Here is a 23,873-nt window from a genome sequence, read left to right as displayed (position 1 = left end):
AACTGTCACCTTTCTACATACAAATGCTGTGAATTATTAGATCCAACCCAAAACGTACACAATTACTGACCTTTAGTCTCTGATCCTTGTAAGTCAGTACTTCTCTGCTATGTGGCTGCTTATCTAGGTATTCTGTATTTTAGTTTCAGTCTTTCTTCCTGAAGTACAGAATTTTACAGAATAGTCTATTGATGATTTTGAAAACTAAAAAAAAAAAAAAACCAAACAAAAAAAACACCAAACCAACTTCAATTTTAAGCATGTCCTTCAAAGTGCTCAAAACATCCTGCAGCCTGGTGTCCTCCACAATGTTGTGAACATGCAATATGCATTATATTATCCAAATCGTTATTGAAGCTGTTGTGTAAATGCGAGGTCCAATAGAGACTTCGTCTGAAATACCCTCCCAAAATCAACCCTGAAAGACTGAGTTTTAAACCAGTTTTGAACAAATTCTGGTGAATACCTCTAGACCCTACTAGAATTACCTTTTCAAATACAGAAATCTTGATATTTGACAAATATGAGTTCCACCAAAGGAATATAAGCAACTTTTTCATGCATATAAGTGTAATCCTCCATTCCAGAACCCCTCCTCAGCATGAACTTGGACTAACTGATCTTTGCCTCCTTGTGCTGTTCCTTGGTGGTAGTATTAAGGAACTTCTAGGACTTTTCAATATAAATTTTTAAAAGGTAACTGTCAACAGTTAAAAGATTACTTGTTTGCTACTAGCATGAAATCTCATTAACTGGTTTTAATTAGTTGCTAGAAGTTCATGTCTTTAAATTGCGGGGAAATAATGTGTCTTTTTTTTTTATTTATCTTCATGGAGCATGAACATAAAATGTAATGCACAGCAAGAGCAAAAAAATACACGTATCCCATAGACCAAAACAAATCATGAACAAAAAAAAATTATTTGCCAATGAATTATGAAGGAGAATAACAACCCTTTTTATTGGCAACAATAGGCTTTAATTCTGTAAATTAGCATGGCAATTTGATACAGATACATTTAGCCAAGTTTTACAATGCTGAACAGTGTTGTAATCTCTCATTCAACTTTAAAACTATAGGGAAGCTGTAAGAGAAAAATACCACAGCCCTTGCTTAAGACTTTTCACTTAAAAAAAAAAAACACAAACAAAAACCCCTTAATAATAGGCTGAGTCAATGCAAAGGCAAGCGCCATTAAGGGATTCTTCCATTTCATGTACTGCATTTGACAAGAAAGTTACTGTGGACACATTCAGGCCTAACTTAAAAATATTGACAAAACAATGAAAGTGTGCAGATACTCTGGCCAGCAGTAAGTTTTACAATATTGCATCAGTGATGCAATATTAAATTATCTCCCTCTTTAAAAGGCACATTTCTTTAGATCATTGTAAAATTCAGCTTTCGTGGTTCAATATATGAAAATGTAGAAGCATAACTATTTTACTGCGCTTGTGCTTTAACAACACAGCTGTATTGGAAGACTCCACCCCACAAAACATACAGTGAAGCTATCAAGGTACAGGGCATAATCTGAAGATTAATGACTAACAAGTGGGAGATGACATTCTAACAATGAGGAATTCAAGTCAGCCATTAACTCTAAGAATACATCCTGTGCTGAGGTTATTATTGCTGGTGTAGGTAAGATGAAGTTTTTTAAAAAACCAGTAATTTATCAGTGGTGTACATAAGAGTTGAAACTAAAAGTTATTTCCAGACAATACCATATATATTAGCCAGTTTTTAGGTCACCTCTCAAAATTTATAAACAATATAACTAGTAAAATTTGTCATGAAATTGGTATGCAAGTTTTAGTTCTGAAACTGACAAACCTGGCATCTAAAAATCCAATCCATTCCAAAAAATTACTTTGTAACTACATCATATTAGTCTTTGTAACATAAGTTACTAGTTCAAATCAAACAAGGCTTACAAGGAACTGCTGTTTCGTTATTCAAACCCATCATTTGTACTCAAATCCCGTGATTCTCCGTGGTTTAAGACAAAGAAGTCTTCTTTTTTCAAGCCGTATCTTTCAAGAGCTTCATTCAGTTTAACTGGAGGATCCAAGTAATACTGGAAAAATAAAGATAACGTGAGGGAAGAATATACCACTGCAGCATTCGGGGGAAAGAAAGAGTATCACTGCTCCAAACAGGAAATGGTTTACATTTTAGAGGTTACCTAAAAAGGAAGGGTATATATATTTGTCAAATTAAAATCTTTAGTTTCATTTTCAGTTTTTAAACGATAAGAATGCTGATGTACAGTTGTAGAGTAACTAGCAAGGTACAACCTATCATCCAAAATTCAGTTGTCTTCAATATTTTGAACTAGATCCCTTAGAAGCAGAAATACAGTGAGGAGGAAGGGTTGGCAGCTCAGCAGATGGCGCTTTCTCTCGTTCAGTAAAACAAAGTTGTCAGTTTTACTGTTTAAAAACTAGTGTTGCTTCAACGAGGTTGCCCTGAAGCTACTTCATGATATTTGTTACATTTCAGAAAAGGCATTGTCAGGGAGAAATCATCCACGTTTTTGTGCTTCTAAACTCACAATAGCATTTGTACCATGGGCACTAGTGACACAGCTAATTAGAAGCATTGTGTACAGAAAATGTTTTATCCAAGTTAAAGAAAACACGACTTACCAGGTGAAGATAGCTAACAGCATCAGGACTGAATTATAAGATAAAATGGTGCAGATGATGCAAAGATAAAGTTGAAAAACAGCTGCCAGACGAGGTGTATCAAAGTAGATGTAGATACTTCCCTTTCACTGCATTTTAAGTCATAGAATGTGTTGGGTTGGAAAGGACCTTTAAAGGTCATCTAGTCCAACGCCCCTGCAGTAACCAGGGACGTCTTTAACTAGATCAGGTTGCTCAGAGCCTCATCAAGCCTGGCCTTGAATGTCTGCAGGGGTGGGGCCTCCACCACCTCTCTGGGCAACCTGTCCCAGTGTCTCACCACCCTCATTGTAAAGAACTTCTTCCTCATGTCTAATCTAAACTTACCCTGCTCTAGTAAGTCACTGTTAAGGTACCTGGGTAACCTCCTTATTAGAACTGGGGACTTGGTGGGGGAGGAGGAATAAAAAAATTAAAAAAATCAGCAACTCCGAATAACTCAGGTTTTCATATTCTTGCTGGTATTTAACTATAAATCAATTATCAAAGATACTATTAAATTTATTTACTAGACAGATTAATAAATACTGTATTGACCTACAAGCATGCAATTCTGTCTCCAAGTGATACACTGCTGAGTTTACTTTTATTATTGCATATGTGTCCCCACCTTTCGTGTTCATCAGCTTTTGGATGTCAGAAATCCTCCACATTTGTTTCAATAACTCTGTACTTTCAAATCAACCTTAACCACGGAAATATTTTATGTAACTCGTTATGAAAAGCTGAGTGCTGTTTTTAGCTGCAGCACTGTTTTTAACTACAGTACATAACAACTTTTCACTCCTACAAATTTACATTTTAAGTATACATTCACAGATACCTAGGTTAAACTGCAAGAACAAAGCTTTATTAATGACTACATGCTCAGGAAATCTGAACTCGTGGATAGTGTTGAAATTTACCTCATTTGCTAAAGCAAAGGTCCCCCAGTGAATTGCTACAGACTTCTTTGCTTGAACGTCAATATGGATTCTTACTGCTTCTTCGGGATCCACATGCTGGTATTTCATAAACCACCTACCAAAACACAAAGCAAATGTTTTTGTGTCACCTAATTCAGTACAAGATTTCTTCTTTACTTCCATTGAGTAAGTTGCAAAGAATCTAAAAAAAAAAAAAAAACCAAAAAAAACCATGCTCACCTGATAAAAAAAAATATGGAGGACATACATCTGAACAACATACAGAACACTCAAAATCAACAAGCTGGAATATACCAATATACCCACAAAACAGCACTTCATGTATTTCACTCCTCTTTTCAAATGTCGGGAGTTTTTTCTTATCTATATTTTTAATAGTGTAAGGACATATTACTAGTGCCTTGAGGCATTAAGGCTGTAGATTTAAATCCATCCCTGAAAAAACGTCGTGCTAGCAGCACACACCAAAAATGTGTACTTCAGAAGACAGCCTAAGGGAACAAGTGGTAAAGCAGAAGAGAGAACCTAGCAATTCTTGAAAGATACCAGATTTTTACCACATTATTCTGATTCCTATCTTCCTTTCCCAGCCTATATATGCTCTGCTTCCAGCATTATATGAGTGTTATCATCTAAAAGTTTAGATACCCTGTCATAAGTAGGATACAGATGCTTAAACAAACAGATCTTTCACGCTCTATAAAGGATTCATCTTTATCTCCAGATAAGTTGCAAAAACAGAGTAAGGACTGAAGAAAGAGAAAAATGCTGCAAATTGCATGCATATAGATGGCGTGGATACGATGCTACTTAAAAGAAAGAGCCACACAAGTAATTCCAGATTTTTTACTCAACATCTTTCATGGAAGAAAGTCAGCTGATTCATCCTTGCTGTGCTGCAGAAAGACTGCAGAAACACACATAACCGCCCCCAAGAACACCACACATACACAGGCCACTATCCTAGACATTACAGCTCCATTGTCCGATTGCCTGCTTTTTTTTATCATTCAGCAATTTCCTTCTTTTGCCTCTATATTCTATTGTAAAATCTTAATATGAGTATACCTACAGTTTTCACTTCTGGCTGTATTTTGTTGTCACCAGTATATAATTTCATTTACGTACTTTGATCAAACTTTGATTCTCATACCTTGGCTCATACGCTCCAATGGGGATGGCTGCAAGATCAAAAGGTCCAAACCTTTTACCTATCTGTTCAAAAGCAACACAGTATCCAGTATCTCCTGAAAAGAAAAACCTATTCCAAGGTCCCAAGACAGACCAGCTGCCCCAAAGAACCTTGTTATCATCTGTCGCAGTCCTTTTGCACCAATGTTGAGAAGGGGTGAAGACAAAAGTTACCGCATCGTGACCAGGGACGCAGTTCTCTTCCCACCAATCCAGTTCAATCACGTTCTCACAACCACATCTCTGCATCCAGTCCAAGAGCCCCAGAGGCACAAACCAGCGCAGCTCACTCCCAAAGCGTTCATTTAAACTCGTTACAGTGTTGTAGTCCAAATGATCATAATGGGTGTGGCTGATCATGACTGCGTCTATTTTGGGGAGCTGCTCTACTGTGCACGGAGGTCCTCGGAAGCGCTTGGGACCCATCAGCTGAGTAGGGGATGCTCGCTGGCTGAAGATTGGGTCAGTAAGAAATATAAGTTCATCCATTTCCACCATAACTGAGGCATGTCCCAACCACGTGACTCGCATACCAGTTCCTGTCTTCCCAGCAAGTTCTGGCTTTTGAACAAAGTAAGGTTTTAACACTGGAAGCTCTTTATCGAGTTCCTAGCAAAAAAGAACACAATATGCATGAGAGATTTCAGAATGTACTTGGCCACGGAACAAAAACTGCATACAAGGCACAAATCGTTACAGTCAAGACTTGCATTTTGCTTATATTTTTAGGCAACCAGAGAACCGCAACACAAAACAGATGCTTTTTTAATTACCGTTTTCCCCAGCTAATTTCCCTCCTAATTTCATCTTAGGTTTTTGTAATGTTTTCACTTCTTTGTCAAGAGATAGAAGGGAGAGCTCGAGAGTAACTCACCAGGCCAGGAGACCTACTAATAGAGAGAGAGAGTCTGCAAGGCGCTAACAACATCCCGGGAAAGGCTTTGCAATTGGTTGGCCTTCCTGACCTGGAAAAGTGTGTGTATATATATATATATATACACACACAGTTACTGTAACAAATGCTCAAATTTAACTTGTGCAACTAAATGATGCATCCCCTAAGTCCTACCACAAATAAGTCACAAACCCAGGGATAAGAGAGAATGCAACCTTCCCAACAGCATTCCACAAAAGCTCTGTTCTATTCGCATTTAGCAGACGCTCTCTCTCCATTATGTATAGAAGTAGCATGTGGAGGTTAACCTCACTTGGCTAATGTTAGCTTTTACCATTCTCTCTTTCCATCCTGCCAATAATTCAATGAACATTCGTAAAACACAAACTAAAATGCAGATCTCTTTTTTTAAGACAGTCCTTTAGGCACTTAGCTATGATTCTCGCAATGTTTTATTGAAGCCTTCTAGGTAATTAAAGTTTAATTATTACTGAATAAATCACTACGTGCTCTCCGTGTATGTTTAGGATGCAGTCCTGTGAGTTACTTAAGTCAACCTAAAACCATACTCCGGTGTACAAAGTTATGGAAACCTTCCCCCACCTGCCCTCTTGTTCCAGCCTCAATGCTTACGCAGTCCCCACGCAAATCTGACTGGTCAGAGAACTGATCCAGCTGGACATTAATCCAGAGGAGGAAAATAGACAGCTTTCAGCTCAATCGGCTTCCAAATTTGACTCTACATGCAGCCTCAAGAGGACAGTTGGCACAAAGGAAGCCACGGCTGTAAACTATCTACCAAAACTCATCATCAAACCACTGCTCATTCTCTCATTTTGAACAGGAGTTACGCTCTTCATTGCGGTTTGGTTGAGATGCTTATGCAGCTTTATTTGTAATAAAGAGTCTTCCTATTAAAAAAAACAACCAAACAAAAAAATCTTGTCACGGCTCCTGACCAGTGTGGCTCAGGCTCTCCTCACAAAGAGTTCTGGTCTGAACTCCTCACATCACTTGAGAAGAATTTTCCTACATTAGGCACCTTCTACAGACTCCCGACACTCTTCTCTCCCTGGTAATCACAGATGCCCCAGCAATTCTGGTTCCTCATCCGAGTCTCCTTATCACGATTGCTGCTCTCAATCTCTAGGTCCAGGATAGCAGATTAGTGCTATTGGTGAGCTTATACAGAGCTAACCTCCCGCTCCCTTAAAAGCCCAGCTGATGCTGTGACAGTTTAGGAGTCCAGGATTTCCCTTGCTAAATCAGTCCTGACAGCTTCAGGAAAGTTACTTTCTCCACAGTATTTTATTGATTTGGAGGGCATATGTTGGGAAAAAACAAACACACCACCCACCTTGCAGTCCACCTGTAAGTAATGAAATATTAATGAAATTGCTTTTTCTGAGAGCTAATGGACAAAACATGTCTGCTGAAGAAGTTTCATTACTATCTCCAGGGACAAGAAATAGATAACCTTTTATAAAACTGAATATACAATACAGTACAATACAATCACTTAATTCATACAAGAACAGACGAAGTATGAGTATTAGACTGAGACAAACTGCTGCTTCTCTGAGAAAGAAATGTCACTTTCTTATCTCTATTTCATTCTAAGTACAAGGGGACAACTGACAGGAGAAATGTGAACCACAGAGTGTGTAATATTGTGACACGTGAATTAAGAGAGTGGAAGATCCACAAAACTAACATAATACTCAAAAATGGAAATTAGTAAAACCCACCAAATTACATGTGGTTAAGTCAACAAATCAGATTATATCAAGGAAATTAAACTCAGATATGGATTTTAATAATTAATTGTCATAATGCAATTTAGGTCAGTAAGTACATTTTTTATGGAAAACGTTCTTTAAAGGTAGACCACAAATCATTCTGAGAACTCTACATTAATCCACTTTATTTTTGCTGACATTTGACACAAACTAGTTTTTTAAATTAGTATCATGCAATATTAAGAAACAGTACTAAATGGATTAAGAACCAGCTAGTTGGCAGATGTGAACAATGAATTCTTAATGGAGACTTTAGTTTGTACTGGTTTGGCCTGGGATAGCATTAATTTTCTTCCTAGTACCTCAATATGGTGCCATGTTTTGAGTTTATGACCAAAACAGTGTTGATAACAGAGGATAAGAGTTTTAGCTATTGCTGAGCAGTGCTTACACAGCATCAAAGCCAGTAGAGGCTGGGGGTGCTAGGAAGCTGGGAGGGGACCAGGCAGAACAGCTGACCCCAGCTCACCAGAGGGATATTCCATACCATGCGATGTCATGCTTAGTATATAAAGCTGTGGGAAGGAGGAGGAAGGGGGGAATGTTCGGAGTGATGGTGTTTGTCTTCCCAAGTAACAGTTATGCATGATGGAGCCCTGCTTTCCTGGGGATGGCTGAACACCTGCCTGCTGGTGGGAAGCAGTGAATGAATTCCTTGTTTTGCTGTGTTTGTGCACGCAACTTTTGTTTTACCTATTAAACTGTCTTTGTCTCAACCCACGAGTTTTTGCACTTTTGCCCTTCTGATTCTCTTCCCCATCCTGCTGCAGAGGCAGCGAGCGAGCAGCTCTGTGGGGCTGAACTGCCTGCTGGGGTTAAACCACAACACATTTGCACTAGTAAAGGCTTTAGGACTGACACTATTAAATGTTTTGAACGGTTGACTTAGAGGTAAATCTAACAACTATAAAAGGCATTTGTAAAGGACACACTGACAGGAAGATTGATAAATAAAGGGTAGCACAGTTCAAACAACTAGTATCCTAACCTATTTAAATGAAATTCTGTGAACAAAAATTCACGGCAAATCAAGAGCAAAAAGGCGTTGTAACTTGGAAAGCACAGACTCTGTATGAGATCTAGAGGTTTGGGATACACCGGCATCTGATCCAAATCAGTGACTCCTTGGGGGATGAGATCAGAAATCAGGCATTATTTTGAGCTATCATAGTAAATCACACAGGGAAACAGCTAAAAATTGATTTCTCAATGCATGGGGTTTGGGTTTGGGGTTTTCTGTGTTTTGGTTGGTTTGTGTTTTTTTTTTTTTAATATTTTACCAAAGTACGCTAAAATCCCCAAAATTACCTTTTACAGCAATAAGGACTCATTATTCAATTAATAAAATTTCAAACTAAAGCACAATTTCTGTTGGCAGTATATGTCATATGAAATTCTTAAAACTCATACAACAGGAGAATGAAAAAAATACATAATCTTATGGAACCTTTATCCTGCTATAGTACATTTTGTTCTCTGTCAGACTAACCAGAAACACATTAAGACTACAAAAATTATAATAGATCTTTGAAACGTGGCATTAATGTCAGATCAGCTCCCAACAGAAGCAAAATATGCCTAATACTGTCTTATCTTCATCACTGGAGTAATACAAAAATTACTCCTGCTGTGCCCCTTCCCCCCTCCCATGTTCTTCTTTCCTTCCTAATGCAAAGCAAGAAGAAACACATGACGGGCTTTGGTAAGACTACCTAATTAGCTTAGGATTTTTGGCGCTTAGTGCATACTGGAATACCACTGGATTTTACAGAAATGAGAACAATCTAAATCATTGATCCAACAACTAACAATTAAAGATACTCCAACAGCACTGATAAAAAAAGTTGTTAATAAAGCCTGTAATGAAAATGCAAGTCTATGCATTCTGGAAAACGATACAGGCATGTTTTGAAGGCGTGATTATAATACATATAGCTTTTACACAGTGAAATATACATATCCTGGATAATATGCTGCTTTTTTTTTTTTTTTTTTTTTAACATATGCAAAGCACTTGCTACAGATAAACTGAACCTGCCCAGCGTAGCAGAGTATCAGTAGGCACACTCAAATGTGGAAACTGAAGTGGGAGTCTGCTTGAAGGACATGCTATCTAGCAGTGCTAAATAAAGGATTGAGCCCTTAGTTTGGATTTTAAACAAGCTCAGAAGCACTTTACAGGTTGATTTAGGTGTGGAGCAAACACAGCTGGAACAAGCATTGAAATGGCTGAGCACTCAAGAAGTGCAGTGCATTGATGTCTATCTAGGTTTTTCTATTTCTGGTTTACTTCACTGAGATCCTCAATAATTGCAAGCACTTAATTAAAAAATTTCATAAGCAAAGCAATAACATTAGTCCAAAATTAATCCCAACTGGGTCAGAGAGACAGCTTTACAACTGGTACAGTGTACATTTCTTTGTAATCATCCTTTATTGCAGGGTTAATCTGTAAATTAAAGGGGAGTGCAGCAGTTCTCCGCTGCCATCAGACAGCTGTATATTCTGCACTCAGTAGTACACCTTAGCACTGCCTGCTACGTACTTCAGTCACTAACCAGGTTTCTGACTGATGCTGGCAAGATACAAAGCCTATTGCACACGTACAGAACATGGCAGCAGTCAAAGGCAATTGAAAATGCCAAGGCGTGAATTTTACACAAATGTGGCCAAAGTATCATGATGCAGCACACTGCCTAGGAAGCTGTACACACTGAGGCACAACTACTGTTACTACTACAAGGTGCAGATAATGCCCAGAAGCAGGACACCGAATTTAAAACAGTAAATTGTCAGAAGGGATCCCAAGACTGAGATAGGTTTGCTGTGCTCCTTTCTGAAGTCAATTTATTATTATTATAGAACAATTACAGCCAAGATTTACTTCTCCCTTAAACATGTTCTGTGCCACATAACCTCAAAGAAATCCCCAAACCTCTGACCATCATGTGTTAAAAAGTAAAATGGCTTTCCTGTCCATAAAGCTGATCAAATTCCTTCCTTCACAGGTAATTCACATAAGATACAAATGAAAAGTGTAAGCTCTCTGCTAAACGCTGACTGTGATAAATAGCTTATGCATGCTTTCTTGGATGCTTAAAAGCATTATTAACACCTATTTGTTCAAAAATGCTTTTCCTGGTTATGCACCCTTCAGCACGCTTTTCCGAAGTGCAGTCAACACACTAGAAAATACACTGAGAAGTAACCATAACTGTCAAAACTGTAGCCATCTTAGCACTTGTTGTGGCTACAAAGATAACCTGTGGCTTTCCAATATCCATTACTTACTCTTCATGGAAAAGAAGCTTCTCTTAGAGGTTGCTTCCCCCACCTTTTTCTTTATATATAATACCTGGCAGAAGCCATACACCAAGAACAAATAACGGTGTTTCCCAGTAAACTGGCACTGTACCTTTAATCCTTTACTACAAATACTTTCTCAAGTTAGTTTTAACATATGCATTTTTTTCTCATGGTGTACTGAAATAGAGAAACATAGATTTGCACACACTTCCATAAGTAAATGACTGCAACTATTTAGTAGATTTTTATGAAAATATAAAACATATGTAGTAAATGGCAGTCTGGAAAACGGAAAATTTTTTAAAAGGAGATATGCCACTGCTATTTCAACCAATATGAATGGTGTTAGTAGTACGCTTCATAAGGCAACAACTATTGCCTTAGGAAAAGCAAGGAAAAGGAAAAAGGGTGTAATTTTTTCCTTAGGAAACAGGAAAAGGAAAGCATGTAATTGTAGTTTATGATTGAGCTAGGAGGCCATTTTTGTTGTTTTTGCGAATATAAACTGAGCTGGACAAATCAAAAGGTACAGAACTAACAGGAGAAAAAAATTAAATAAGAAGAAAGTATTAGCCCACCTTTTGAAAAGAATAAAGTGATAATAAAAATCAGAAAAACAACACTCATCAAAGTCTTCAAAAGATGCCTAGTAAGTATTAGTTAGAAATTGTCCTATTTTATTGATTAGAGCAGAGGTAAAACCAATCTAAATTAAGAACACAAAACATGCAAGTATTTACCTGCTTTGAGCATGGCACATTGCTGTTATTCTTTTCCATTAGGGACCATTTCAAAATATTTGGCAAGGTTGGCGATTTCCATGTTGGCCACGGGTTGACAAATTTCCCATCTTTGCCTCTCTTTGATTTAGTTACATCCTCTTCTAATCTGTAGTCCAGCCTGAAGCTTTTCCTGGAGGCCCTGGAAGAATCGCTGCCCCTGGAACCTCGACCCGAATTCTGACGTTTCCTCACTGCTTCTTTAGGGTACTGGTTGCCCGGAGTCAAAGGCTGCTCTTCATCCGTTTTCTTATCCATATCTTTTTGAGGAGAACTAAAATAGATTTTAAATTAATCTTTTCTTGGACTAACATCAACATTCATAAGACTGAGTGTTCTCACACACATCAGAAACAAGTGTGCCCTTCTCGTTTTATGATCTACTGTATTTTTTCCTCAACAAAATATGCTTTTAAAACAGTCGCTATGACACAAAAGACTTCAAAAACATGCTGTGACAAGTAGACATGTAGACTCTTTGTAGCTCAGGCAGAATTTTACTCCCCGGTATGCACAGCTTCAGATACTAACACTATTATCTACCAACTGCAAGCATGAGGGGGAAGGGTTCCTTAATTTACATTTTGGAAGAATAGTAAGTTCCTTCTGAAACTTATGACATTTAGTGCCTGATGTAATACAATCCTGCTAACCTGTCCAAGAGACACTGGGACTACACAATACCTTAGGATTTGCCTATACAGTGATTTTGCTTTGTAGTAAGAACAGCAGTCTCATGTAGCATTAATAAACATATTATTTCTACCAACAAGATGCAGATACATGAGGAAGTCAGAACACAAAAGGCATTTGGTCTTATTTCCTATTTTGTCCAAAATGAAGGAAAAGCTTATTACAATAACAGCAACTGTTTCAAATACAATTTTGATACACATTGAACTGACTAGTGGAAGGTCACAGAAAATTGGAACATCTCAAATAAATCATGGCTGCAACGTTTGTTCTTAATTCTATTGTGAAATATAAAAAAAAAAAGTGAAAAATAACTAAGAAAAGCTTATTTCTATAAAGTCACAATTCTGGCACATTTCTTAGAGAACTGCAATCTCAGTAGTCTCAGAGTCTCTCATTCCAAACTGCACTTAAAAGTGTTGCAGAGTTTAGAAATATGGAGTCCTATTGATCTCATTATAACCGAAGTAGAAAAAACAAATATCCCTATTTTATTTTAAGAGTTGCTGAAGCAATTCAGTTGAAGCTAAATGCTTCAGTTTCTATATCTGCTTTCAGCATTTCAGTTGGAAGTAAATCTATTGTTCTGACAGTTTGGGTTTTTTTACGTTGCTATTTTAAAGAGTGCACAACTTTCTGGTACTTACAAACTCTATCTGATAAAAACTAGAAGGTAAGCAGTAATGAACAGACAGCATGATATACTGCTTAGGTGCAGGAATAATTTTTAATAAGAAATTGTGAAGTTTGTCCTCTGGAAAACTCTCCACCACGTGTTTTAGCCTACCTACTATTTCATTAACTCAGATACTCAAACTTTAGCTGTATACTCATATGAGAAGCACTGTGTTGATGTACCAAAGTCAGCCCACTCAAAAATTATTTTCAGAGAAGAGTATTAAAGTTTTCTTAGAAATTGTGTAACTCATTGTGCCCCTCATACATTCATAATTACAGGGAAAAAATAAATATATTGTCACTGCAACATTACAGATAAGATTTACACACATATAAGAAGTGTTATCAAACTGGACCCAAACGTATTTACTGGTGATGCTCCAACTGCAAATGCAGCGCCCATCCCTGCTATTTCAGCAGCAACCCATTACTCAACACAAAGTATGGTGTCAGTTGCAAAGATATGACAATTGATAAATATTGTGAAATTTTCCTAACAAAATAACCATTATTTTGCCATACAGTAGAGATAAAATATTAACACATCAAATTTCACTTCTGATAAAGAAGCAAGAACAATGCTCAGAAAACATCACTGATAGAATTTTGGTCATAATCTTGTCTAAATATAATTGCTTTTTACTCTAGTTTCCTCATGGTTTTACTAAAAGCACTCCATTTATGTATTTTCTATTTAGCAATAAGCTACCACATCTGCATCATACTTTTAATTTAATCGTTGGTACTCCTGGGCTTTTTTCTCTATTCCACTAAACCTTTACTGTAATCAGCCTTCAACGGGAACAGCCACCCAACTTGCTCTATACCATTTTAAGTAGACATAAATGGTAACAAAAAGAATCAGTGCCACAAAAAGACAGACAGAATACTCCAAAAATGTCAATGGATATTTTAACTGTTACTTTAACTTAAGAGCTTTGGGGGTTTTTTTTGGCATTCCTCAAAGAGCATTTTCAATGCCAAGTCAGCTTATTAATTTAGCAAAGCACGCAGACACAGCATAAAACATCTACTCTTCTAGAAAGCATCATGAAAACAAATCACAAAAGTTTAATCAGATAGGTACTTAATTCCAGGAAATTCTTCTGCTAACATCTCAGATGTCTTATTTTTAAATATATATAACTACTGTAATTATTGTTCCTACAAGACATTTTATATTAGAGACTGTAGTGCCTAAGGTTTTATTTTTAAGCTTCTGTTTATCTATTCATTCATCTCTAAAATAGGCGAATTCTACTTTTGCTTAAATTTTCATATAAACCTTTGATCTTATTCTGAAAGTATAAACCTCTGGGGGAAGTAGGGATCAACTATGCTGATTAAACAAAGACAATGCCAAAACTTTTAAGGCACTGCAGGTATCTGTCTGCCAACATATTTTCCACATGATGCACATACATTACTTTCATTAGTATTCCATAAGCAACTGAAGGGATAAAAGACCTCAGTGCTCACAGAATACTTTAAACCCTTTTACATGCATAAGAAAGGGACACATTTACAAACAATTAACTGACAAAGTATTCCTGATGAAATGTAGATTCCTTTGAAGTATCAATCTTGCCAGTTCATTTCCGTTTCATTTAAACTGGCAAAATATATCCTAGAATATTAATGGAATACAGTAAAAGAAATCTAATTTTTCTAATTAAAAAAAAAAAGAGGTAGATGATCATTTCTCGAAAGCCAGGAATCATTAGCTTAAAATAAAACTCAGCTGGTTATTAGTCCATGGAGATTCTTATCCTTTTGCAAAAAAAAGCCTCTACAGACAAGGAGATTCGGCAGGTATATTTTAAATATTAGAAAATACACAATCAGAAATGAGCTGATTTTTCGTCCAGCTTTCCTGAATTCTTCCCCTCAAAAAAATAATAGTTTGGCACTTGAGAAATAAATTTAAGCACTGGATTGCCAGCCAAATTATGAGCAATACAGGCACCAAAATAAAACTGGAGTAGAGTTGTGCTCACTTGGGAGGGGCAGGGGGAAGCGGTCACATCCTTGGTGAATATTTGTTACTGTAAGGTTCCACAAGAAATCTTCTATTTTTCACACTTTTAAACACAGAGGAAAAGTACTATTCTACTGACAAGTAATAAACTGTTTTCTTAACAGATGGAACTCATCCTTCAGGATGAGGTGACTTACCCCCAAAGAAGGGCAAGCAGATTGCCACCATTTGTAAGAGGGACTCTGGCAAGATGCAACACAACCACCCTCTCTGTGCTCAGAGATGCTTTACTGTTTCAACTGAACAGGAAATGGACCAAGACATAGAAACTACTAAAGGAGACCATTAGTCATCCCAAATCCATGAGGCCAGAAGGTACTCTAGACAGAGGGGAAGAACACCACTGTCTGATGAATAAGATGAAATCTAACGTAACTGTTATTCCAGCACCAAATGCTAAGGGTCCTCTAGTAATCCACAAAGCAAGAGAGAAGTTTTAGATCAGGCAGGACATGGCACAGAAAACCCATGTTTTATGTCCCAGTAAACAGGCTTACACCTATAAACGGGATATAGCCCTTAGACAACAGGTTTGGGGTCAATTGTTTATTTTAGCATTGCTTACGTAAGTGAAAACTTGGATACTACTATTTTGGCTTTGAGTCTTCTGTTTATTTAGGAAAATAATTAAAAGTTTAACTAAACATTTTAATGCTTTCTCTTTCTGTTCCAAAAGAAGGTTGGAAACAGGATACATTAACATTACAAGCAGCACTCTGATATTAAAATTTTTCTTTTTAAATGGTCTTTTAAACACAGTAGAGCTTCAAGCCAAATAATTTTAACTTTATTTGAAGAAGAAATGCACCAACGTAAAATCTATTCTGTGAGTCTTCACCTTTTCCACTCGGTCTCCTCTAACATCCACTACTCCATAACTGAAATGGATGTAGTTCCCCCTACTAAGCATACGTTCATGCACAGACACACTACTAACTGTGAAGTCTGCCAGAACCAATTTATCCTTCTTTTCTACACAGAAACGTGGTCCTTACTTAACAAATCCCTAAGCCAGAAAGTTTAAGAAAGAGTTACTATGAAGCAATTGTTTACTGGAACCCAACAACATCCACAAAACTTTACACTTGCTTTGCAAACATTCCATAGCTTTCCAAATTGCCTTAATTTTCTCTGGTTTTGGAGCAACAAGTTCAGTTAATTTCTAATCACTGTCTCTCTCTATAGACTACATGCAGAACTGGGCTGCACTACACATCACCTAAAAGGGACAGCACACAATTCCTAGCAAACTCTTTTGGTTTGTGCTTCATCACACCACTGTAACCTTACCAGAGCAAGAATCTGAGCTTTCTGCAAGCCATATAATGCTACAAAACTCAGAAATTTTATTTCAACATACATGGTTTTTTAGGACTGCAAACAGCACACTTTTTGGCTTGAAACTGAAAAAAAAAAGAAAAAAGGATATCAGCTAAAAGGTAAGGAATTCGCAAACACTAGGGAGCAAATATTTTTTCGAAAAAAGGCTCCCGCACACCCAACTATCAAACAACTGCCAGCTAAGTTTTGTCTGTGCTTTTATTTTTACTTCAGGTCTGAAATTGTCTGCTTTAATTAGTGAACAGTTTGAGACTGGAAAATTCTGAATGCATTTAAACTTCTATTGTGCGGTACTTCAGGCTGTTCATCATACCACTGTAGACTTATCAAAGCAAGAACCTGAGCTTTCTGCAAACCATATACTGCTATGCAACTTGGAAGTTTTCTTTCACTATACATATTTTTTTATGTCTGCAACAGCAGTTGCAACAGCAATTATTCCAGACACTCTTGGTCTTAGGATTTCACACAAAGATCTCTCAAGATTGCAACTAGCTGATCTATAAACACTTTTATTATTTGAGATTTCCCATTAAAAGTTGCAGGCAAGAACAAGCATTGCAGAAATTTTAACAGCCATCTTGGGATTCTGTGTGATGGCCTGTTTCCGTATTTTCCAAACATCCACAAAGCAAAAAATCTATGCTAGTACAGCCTTTTTCCATTCTTGGATGTACCCATTTCATACCACAGCTATCGGCTGCCAGACCAGTTCTTCTCTGTTCTCAACAGAACTGTAAGTATGCTGACTCTACAGTGATCTTGCGTACTGTTGAAGAAAGATGAATAACTGAATTGATAACAGAAATAGCTCTTTCCATAAACAACCTCATAGAATTAGGATGAATCCTTTACCATTCTTATCTAGTTTTGAGGATCAACAGCAAAACAAAGCAAAGTTTTATTTAGTGAAAACAGAGGGGAAAAAAAATTAGTTACAAATAAAACAAACGTGAAGCATCTATCCATAGTCATCTGTTGTTAGGCATATTCTTACAACAGCTGTATTACTTAAGCAGCCACCACCATGAGCCAATCCATTTCTTCCCCCAGGCTTGCCAAAGCAAACATTTGTGTCCACATGGTGAATTAGTTCAAGAAACTGATCTAGCTGATAGTCACTTCTTACCTTCCCATCTTCTAGAGAAGGACTTCATTTTTACCTGCATCACTATGTAACCATGCAAGTGTTTATACCAACAAACTGGCCAGGAGAGGGAAGGGTGAGAAGAGGAATATACTGTTGTAAACAAAAGATAGTAACGTCAGTGCTGCTATTAAAAAAAAAAAACCAATGAAACCAAACCTAATTCATTAAATACCCTCCATGTAGAATTCACTCAGAGTAGCTCAGTTACATACACCACAAAGTTAGGTTAACAATTATCCCTACCCTTAATATATTCAATTTTCAATTTATTCCCTATCCAAAGTTTCTTTCGCATTTAGTACTGATGCTGCTTAAACTCTCTGGCTGCCTCCTCCGACAGTGATGTTTCATATTATAACTAAACAAATTCAGTAGTTACCTACCACACAAAAGGCAGCCCACTCCCGTTACAACACATTCCGACCTCTACTTCTCTGACATTCATTAGGGGAACTAAACCAACAGAAAGTTATTCATAGCAGTTAGGAGTGCCTATCAGCTACACCCTTATATGCCTCTGGATACCAATGTAAATAGGCTTTGGAGTCAGGTCTATCAGTAGTACCTGGAGCCAGTTATTTCTCAACCCTGGGTTAAATCTGATCAGCATTGTATCAACTGCATAAAGATGCCTCTTCCTGAAACTGGGACAATACATAACTATTTTCCCTTTGTTTCCAGGTGCCACAGCTTACTGTCCCTGTCCAATATGAGCACTTTGTAATCCCCAAACATGTTTATGAACTGTATTTAATACTATAGAAGATTTCTGTTGTGTGCACATTCCGTTTAGGTTATGATCCCTGTTATGACGGTAGCAGTCCATAGGGGCCGCGCATATTAACAGAGATGACAGACCCAGTAACCAGTATCCTTAGCTATGCAGGCCTATTAAAATTAAGTTATTTCGCTCTCTACCTTCCACTTTTACTGCAGTCTTGAATCAAAGTATCCAAAATTTGGCATGCTGCCATCACATTTAAAAGAGCAGCCTAGACTATCATTATGATTAAGCACAAGAGCTGTGTAATTCTGTGCTATTGCTGAAGCGATCACCAAAGGAAAGGAGGAGTCAATTTTCCCTACACCAGAACAGAAAGAGCTTTACTTTGCTCTCCCTAAATAACTAATTTCATATGACTACTTAATGTATAGGGAAGAACGTTGAAAACACAGGAGCTCTAATGAAAGTTTTCTTACCTGCTCTGCAGGACTCAGGCTGACAACATACAGAAGCAAGGTTTGTGCGTTACAGCTGTGTTATGGTACACAAGACAACAACCAGATCACAAATCAAATGCAGACAATTTTTAAAATCAACAGAAAAATAAGAGAAGATAGCACATGCCAACAGCTGGGCAGATAAACCATGCATTCCAAAAGCAATGATAATCTCCATGCATGGCCCTTCACACTTGCACAGAATTTCAATAAAGCTTTTCCAGAAGAGCAAACATGAAACTTGTACCAACCCAGCTACAGAATCTGGACCCCAGCTTTAGTGTTCTGGCACCAGCTCCACTCCTGTAAGTATTTATGCAAACAAGTAGTTCATTAGTTTCAGTTGGTCTACTGATGTAACTACAGATAATAACAGAGGCAAACCTTTCCAGGATGGGGTTTACTGTTAGAAAAAACAACCAAACTGTAAAGATTAGCAGTTACAAACACACTTTAGCCACTCCCACACATTAACTGACTGTGCATCTTGGGTTTAGTATTTTAAGGTATTATATAATGCTGAAGTTGCTAGCACAGGTTTTCTTAACTAAAATGAGGTTTTAAAATATTACAAGCTTGCACTCCATCACAAGGGTAAAGGTTTACAATCTAACATCTCACATCAATTAGATATGACTAAAAATAAACACTACTACACACAATGAAACTAAGGCTTCACTTGAACATACTATGGTAGAAATCTGATTTCATTTGCAGTACATGGCCATAATGGCAAAGCAAGAACTGTTTCCATAAAAGTGAATAGAAATCACGTTAAAACCTTGATCCATAGGGTCCACATGGCAAAGCAGTATCTGAAGCAGTGAATTTATAATCAACTCTGGCACTTTTATGTCTGCAACTGCAAAATTGCTATCTCCACCTCATTTACTAAGGCTTTTAATTTTCTTTTTCTCTCCATGCCGGAAAGGAACAAACTCCTATGCAAACTTTCTCTAGACTCACACTGAGAAGAATCCTTTAAAACCCCATAAAACCTCAGTTGTCCAGGAAGTGCAGCAACGCCCAAGCACTAAACTAGATTTATTTTTAAGTTAATACACAGTCATACAATTTTGTTTATATACATATTTAAATGCTTGTCTATTTGATTCCCTCTCTTCAGTTCAAAGTCCAAGCACATAGGACCCAATGTCATTTCTCTGCAATATAAAAATATTTCCCTAAATTCTTTCTAAATCTACTTACATTTCAACACAAGCTCAACTTTTGCTTGTCCCAACAACATTCTCTCTCCCTCTGTCTGTGTATGTATAAACACACACCCTATAGATATATGGATTTTATAGAGCTGTTTGTAATATTTAACTACAAATTTACCAAAATCCAAAGAAAACATTTCCAGGTCAGTTCAGAAAAGGAAATTAGAAAATTTTCTTTGTTGAAAAATATTTTTTTTCTTGTATGCAACTGTTCAAAGACCACCTTTCACAGGAGTTAAGCTAGAAGGTCGTCACCCTTTCCAAATATAAAAGTTTTGGATCTCCAGAACTTCACACTGGGAAACCAGAAAGCGTATGTGATACAGCACCCTTATGGTTCTGTAACTGGCCACAGCTGAAACTGAAACAGAGCCATTAAAAGAAATTTTAAGTGGTAGAACACCAGACACAGCAAAACACAAATACCCAATGAAACCGGAAACATCACAACATGTTAACATTTTTCTTGACAGACCTTTTTCCCATATATAACCAGCCTTCTCCTCTATTCCCACAACTCCCGATTATGATGTCTCTTCATGTGCTCTAAATGAAATGCAAAGTGTTTTGGTTGTTAGTCAACAACAAAAGTGTTAATATTAAAGTAGTTTGGTTTGTTGTTTTTTTTCCCTTATGGAAGAGTCGAGGCACATTTCCAACACAAATGTGAGCCATCTACTAATTTTCAAGGCACCATCCTAAATATGTAGGTGTTTTAAGGGGACAAAGTGTTTCATTTAAACACACGTAAACAACTTGTTACTGCCACAACGTCATTATCACAACAGCTGAACCTGACTGAAACACTCCCTCAAAAACCAGTCCACAGCATGGGATATTTCAGCCTAAACAACTGAAACTATTTCCAAACATTATAAGCAATAAAAACTGAAATCTTATCACAAGCCTTACTCAGCAGACAGTAGCACTACCAGCTCCTACCATGGTAACAGGTCTTACACAAGAAAAATATCTTGATATACATCTTGATATACATTCTTACAACTAGACTTTTCACTCATGCAACATCTTATTAAACCTTGTTTTTCACAGTAGGGACACAATGGCAGCAAGGTGTTTTCATAGTATCACTTGGTAATGCCCAATTCTCCTTGCTGAACAGTTTTGCACGGTTTATTTGCTCAGGTGCAGTTGTATGCTATTCAAACCCAAAGCATCCCTTCTTTATACAGCTGCTAAATACTAAGATATTACATGCAAACAGTAAATAGCACGCAACTTCTTTCCCAGATTTTCTAAGAATATTCAACCCAAATGCAACATCTGGTTTACAGAAAAATGCTTTTTACTTAAAGCTGCATTTAGACACAAGATGACCAAATGATTTACCATGGTCCTGGCTCTGAGCGTATTAGAAGTAGGACCCTGAATACAGTGCTAGCCAGCATACTGCAAGCTACACGCTTGCAGCAACTGAATGAAAAAAATATTAGTGAGATCAGGAAGGGATTTACAGATGTGACCAAAGGAAAAAAGACAATTTCACAGCAGGTATTACATATAAAGACACTAATTAATACGGCAGCATTTCCATTCTTCTCATCACAGACGAAACAATTGCCTTGCCATTTGCAGAAAGGAATTTAAAAGCTATTTCTGAATGGAGAATTAGCAGTTTTGGTTCAATCTTGAGCTTATAAAGGCTGAGGAAACAGCAGAATTCTGCTGAGGTAATTCCTCAAATCTACTTAGTTAATACAAGTGCAGAAAATAATAATAATAATGATTTGTTTCCTTTTAAAAAAGGCTGATCTCTTCTGATTTGGGCCAAGCTGAAGCCAAATTAACTGTTACTTGTATTGGAAGAGTTTCACTGTCATCCCTTACTTCCTCCTCTCTTGAACGTGTCCTCTCCATCATAGCAAGTGGATCAAGTAGGGTTTTCCAGTCTCAAGGTATTCAAAGTTACGATTACCTTTTTATAATAGTCATTTCAATTTTAGGTCATTTTGGGCATTTCTAAAGCAACTGTTGCAATAAGTCTTGCATTAATAAGATAAAAGTCTTACTTCTCCTTGTTGCATTCCTGAAAGTTTTACCCATAAATGAATCAGGCTTCCTATTTTATTAAATGATAAAAGCAGCTACTATGAATTAAAAAAATAATTAAATAAAACCCACGGGACTATTTTCAAGTGTCTTTTTCCAGAAAAGAGAAGTAATTATCCTGTCACTACCTTCAATTTTTTATGTCACTTTAGTCGATCTTGTTTGAAAAATAAAGAAAAAACAAGTACAAATAGTACTTTCCTTTAAAACTAAAAACTTGCTTTATAATCTCCTTCTAGCGAATAGAAGAGTAAGAAATCATAATCATCACTAGGAAAAAAACATTTCTGCTGAAGTTTGACATGAACTTAGCTGCATGCCGTCGAGACGTTCAGCAAATACTTTCCCTAAATCCTTACTAGAGATAATTGCCGATCATTGAGATTATTTGACTGAACTAATTACGTTAAACTACTTCGTTAATATCTTCCACTTTGCGCTACAGAACGCAGAAAAAACGCTGGCGATAAGCATCTGTTCCTGTCTCCTCTTCAAAGGAAAACACTCACTAAACCGTCAATTCCATCAAGGGCATTTTTTGGAGGCGATTACATAAGCTGTTTCTCTGAGGGCCACCGCAGCGTTTTACCGTCAGTTCCCGGCAAACGGCAGCCCCGCCGCGGCGGGGGCAGGACTTTTTTCCTGCAGGAATTCCTTCTCCCGGTGCGAAGGGATGTCCCCGTCCCAAGCGCGTCTGCAGCAGGCGCTGGTGGCGGTTTGTCACCAACCCCCCGCCGGCAGCCACCACAGGGGCCGGGGCAGCGCAGGGGACCGCCGGCTGGGGCAGCTCCTCCGGCGCCGCTCCTCCGGGGCCGGGCAGCCCCAGCCACCTCGCCCGCCCCTAACTTTTCCGAGCTCTCTCCCTGCCGCCGCCCAGCCCGGTCCCCCCCCGCCACACTCACCCGGCGGGACCTCGGTACCGTCTATCGAGCCCCGCTCGGAGCAGGTGCGCGGCGCTGCCCCGGCTGCCACTGCCCCAGCTGCCCTGCCCCTGGCCGCCCTCAGAGCCGGCGGGTCGGGCAGGTGCCTCTCCTCCGGACAGGCACCGCCGCTCGGCTCGGCTCCGTCCCTCCCTGCCCACAGGAAGGCGCGGGGGGCAGCGACCCCCGCCCCCGGAGAGCCGCTCACCTCCCGGGCTGCTGCTGCCGCCCCTGAGGAGTCTCGTCCTCCTCCTCCTCCTCCTCCATGGTGCCGCTCCACCCCCTGCGCGGCGGCTCCGCCGCTCTCCAGCAGGAGCCGTTGAACGGCTGCGGCCTCCCACCCGACCAGCCGGCCGCCGAGGGCAGCGCGGCCAGCTGCAGGCAGCAGCTCCACAGCGCCCTGCTCCTCATCATGGCGCGGCGGGGCCCCGCCGAGCGCGGGGCTGGGCTGGCGGCGCGGGAGCAAAATGGCGGCGGGGGGGCCCGCGCTGAGGGAGTCTTGGCGGCCGGACCTCCCCGGGCCCGCAGCCACGGCGGGGCAGCGCCAGGGCTGGCAGCACATCCGTGCCGCTGGAGGCCCGACGGTTGGTGGGCCCTGGGGGAAGGACTTGGTTCTGCACCTGTCCGGCTCCCGTAGTTGGCAAGCGTTGGCCACAGTCCCGCAGGGGACTGAGAGCATGCCCTGACTACCCGGTGCTGTGCCGAAAAGTTTCCTAGAGTTGAGTTTTCTCAGGAACCTGAAGCGGTGCCACCATCGCCATCAGGTACCGGCCCTCACGGGAGGTGCAATGCGCGGGTGAAGCCATGCATGGCTGCCCACGGTGCGGCCCGCCTCGCAGGGCCCTGTGTCGCCATGGTCATTTCCCAACGTTAGGAAGTTAAAACTCATGCCCGAGTTTCCTCACGTGCTGGATTCCTACCATCCCCTGTTTACTCCTGTGAGTAATTCACC

At 39.0% G+C, this 23,873-nt stretch overlaps 1 protein-coding gene across 3 annotated transcripts; it reads right to left on the bottom strand.

The window, feature by feature from the left end:
• Positions 1-956: 956 nt before the first annotated feature.
• Positions 957-23,488, bottom strand: NAPEPLD (N-acyl phosphatidylethanolamine phospholipase D). 3 transcript variants are annotated; one of them, XM_054209393.1, is made up of 6 exons: positions 23,130-23,235; positions 18,960-19,011; positions 11,549-11,861; positions 4,771-5,417; positions 3,597-3,711; positions 957-2,081 (listed from the first exon to the last, which is right to left on the bottom strand). In XM_054209393.1, exons 3-6 carry the CDS (start codon positions 11,843-11,845, stop codon positions 1,956-1,958), a joined length of 1,185 nt encoding a protein of 394 aa, XP_054065368.1. In that variant the 5' UTR covers positions 11,846-11,861; positions 18,960-19,011; positions 23,130-23,235; the 3' UTR covers positions 957-1,955. The 3 variants fall into 3 exon arrangements, with proteins under 3 accessions (XP_054065368.1, XP_054065357.1, XP_054065378.1); XM_054209382.1 differs by lacking the exon at positions 18,960-19,011 and having other exon boundaries at positions 23,130-23,488; XM_054209403.1 differs by lacking the exons at positions 18,960-19,011; positions 23,130-23,235 and adding an exon at positions 22,591-22,817.
• Between the last annotated feature and the right edge of the window lie 385 nt (positions 23,489-23,873).

Source organism: Rissa tridactyla, chromosome 1 (genome assembly GCF_028500815.1).
Source record: "Rissa tridactyla isolate bRisTri1 chromosome 1, bRisTri1.patW.cur.20221130, whole genome shotgun sequence".
NCBI classification, from domain to species: Eukaryota; Metazoa; Chordata; class Aves; order Charadriiformes; family Laridae; genus Rissa; species Rissa tridactyla.
This window is presented reverse-complemented; position numbering and strand designations above follow the sequence as displayed.

What these genes read in the sequence shown, in the direction of transcription:
- NAPEPLD (XM_054209382.1), bottom strand. Translation starts at nt 23,335, where the DNA reads ATGATGAGGAGCAGGGCGCTGTGGAGCTGCTGCCTGCAGCTGGCCGCG. An exon ending in ATTGGAGCGTATGAGCCAAG is followed by an intron (nt 3,712 to 4,770) that starts GTATGAGAATCA and finishes GTGTTTTGGTAG; the next exon opens with GTGGTTTATGAAATACCAGC. An exon ending in CCTTTGCTTTAGCAAATGAG is followed by an intron (nt 2,082 to 3,596) that starts GTAAATTTCAAC and finishes TTATTTTTCCAG; the next exon opens with TATTACTTGGATCCTCCAGT.